This window comes from Hippocampus comes, unplaced genomic scaffold (genome assembly GCF_001891065.2).
Source record: "Hippocampus comes isolate QL1 unplaced genomic scaffold, H_comes_QL1_v1.1 scaffold475, whole genome shotgun sequence".
Taxonomy (NCBI): Eukaryota; Metazoa; Chordata; class Actinopteri; order Syngnathiformes; family Syngnathidae; genus Hippocampus; species Hippocampus comes.
In genome coordinates this window covers 102,923-103,928 of record NW_017804881.1, presented here as the reverse complement: position 1 = coordinate 103,928, position 1,006 = coordinate 102,923, and the positions used below count along the sequence as shown (strand labels likewise).

The 1,006-nt window shown below is 73.2% G+C and overlaps 1 protein-coding gene across 1 annotated transcript in view; it reads right to left on the bottom strand.

Moving 5' to 3' along the window:
* Positions 1 to 1,006, bottom strand: part of nckap5l (NCK-associated protein 5-like) — a 10,961-nt gene that overhangs the window by 5,408 nt on the left and 4,547 nt on the right. The window contains 2 exon segments of the mRNA XM_019881843.1: positions 1 to 2; positions 5 to 1,005. The exon segment at positions 1 to 2 is cut by the window's left edge and continues 488 nt beyond it. Coding sequence (XP_019737402.1) covers positions 1 to 2; positions 5 to 1,005 — 1,003 coding nt within the window.

Below are 1,006 nucleotides of genomic sequence, written 5' to 3'. Positions count from 1 at the left end.
GCCGCCGCGTCCCCGCCTTCCGCCGGCCGGGGAGGAGGCGGCGGGAGGCTGTCCCCCGGCGTCGGGTTCCTCTTGCCCCCGCCGCCCGTTTTGGCTCTCTCCTCCGACTTGGAGGAGTAGCGCGGGGCGTCGGCGGCTTTGCCCGCTCTGCCGGGGCCCTGGCAAGGTTTGGACGGGGACTTTGGCGGGACTTTGTTGGGAGCGCCGCCGCCCTGCGGCCCGCCTTTCGCAGCGCAGGCTAAATGGAGCGAGGCGGGACACCTGACGTTGCCGCGCAGCGCCTGCGGCGCATCGGCGTCGGGCGACGGCGGCCCCGCCTTGCCCTCGGAGCTCACGCGGGAGACCGGCTGAGAGGAGGCCGGGCGCTTTGACCCCCCGCCGCTCGGCCGAACTCTCCCGTCCGAGGGGTCGGCGTCGGGCCCGTCGGCCGTCTTCCTCGGGTCCCCGGCGTCCGCCGCCGCGCAGCCCCCCCGCAAGTCCTCCGAGCTCCTCAGCTTGCCCAGCGCGGCCAGCCGGTCTTGGAAGGCGTGGTGACCCGAATCGGCTTGCGGCCTCGCCGCGCCGGCCGCGGGCCTCTTGGGGATGGAGGACGAGTCGTTCCTTCGGGCGGGAGGCGGCGGCTGGGCGGCCTCCTCCTCTGGAATGCGCGCGTGGGCGCGGGCGCGGGCCAGGGCCGACGAGTCGGGCAGGCTGTGGTGGTTCGCCCACAACGGACCGTCTGAGTCTTCGTCGTCATCTTCATCGTCGTCGTCGTCCGACGCGGACGACGACGCGGAGGACGACGAGCGCTTTTGCCGAGCGGGTGCGGCGAGGACGCTTTCGGGAAGCGATTGAACCAGCTTGCGTTCGCCGCTGCCGCCTTTGCTTTGAGACGGGAGGGTGGACCTTTTCTCCAGAGCGCGAGCGGGCGACAGCTCGCAGACGTTTTCGTAATGCGGGATACTCTCAGGGGGGCGGGCCGCGGACGGGGGGGCCGCGATCTCGCCGTCTTTCGCGGGCGCGGGGC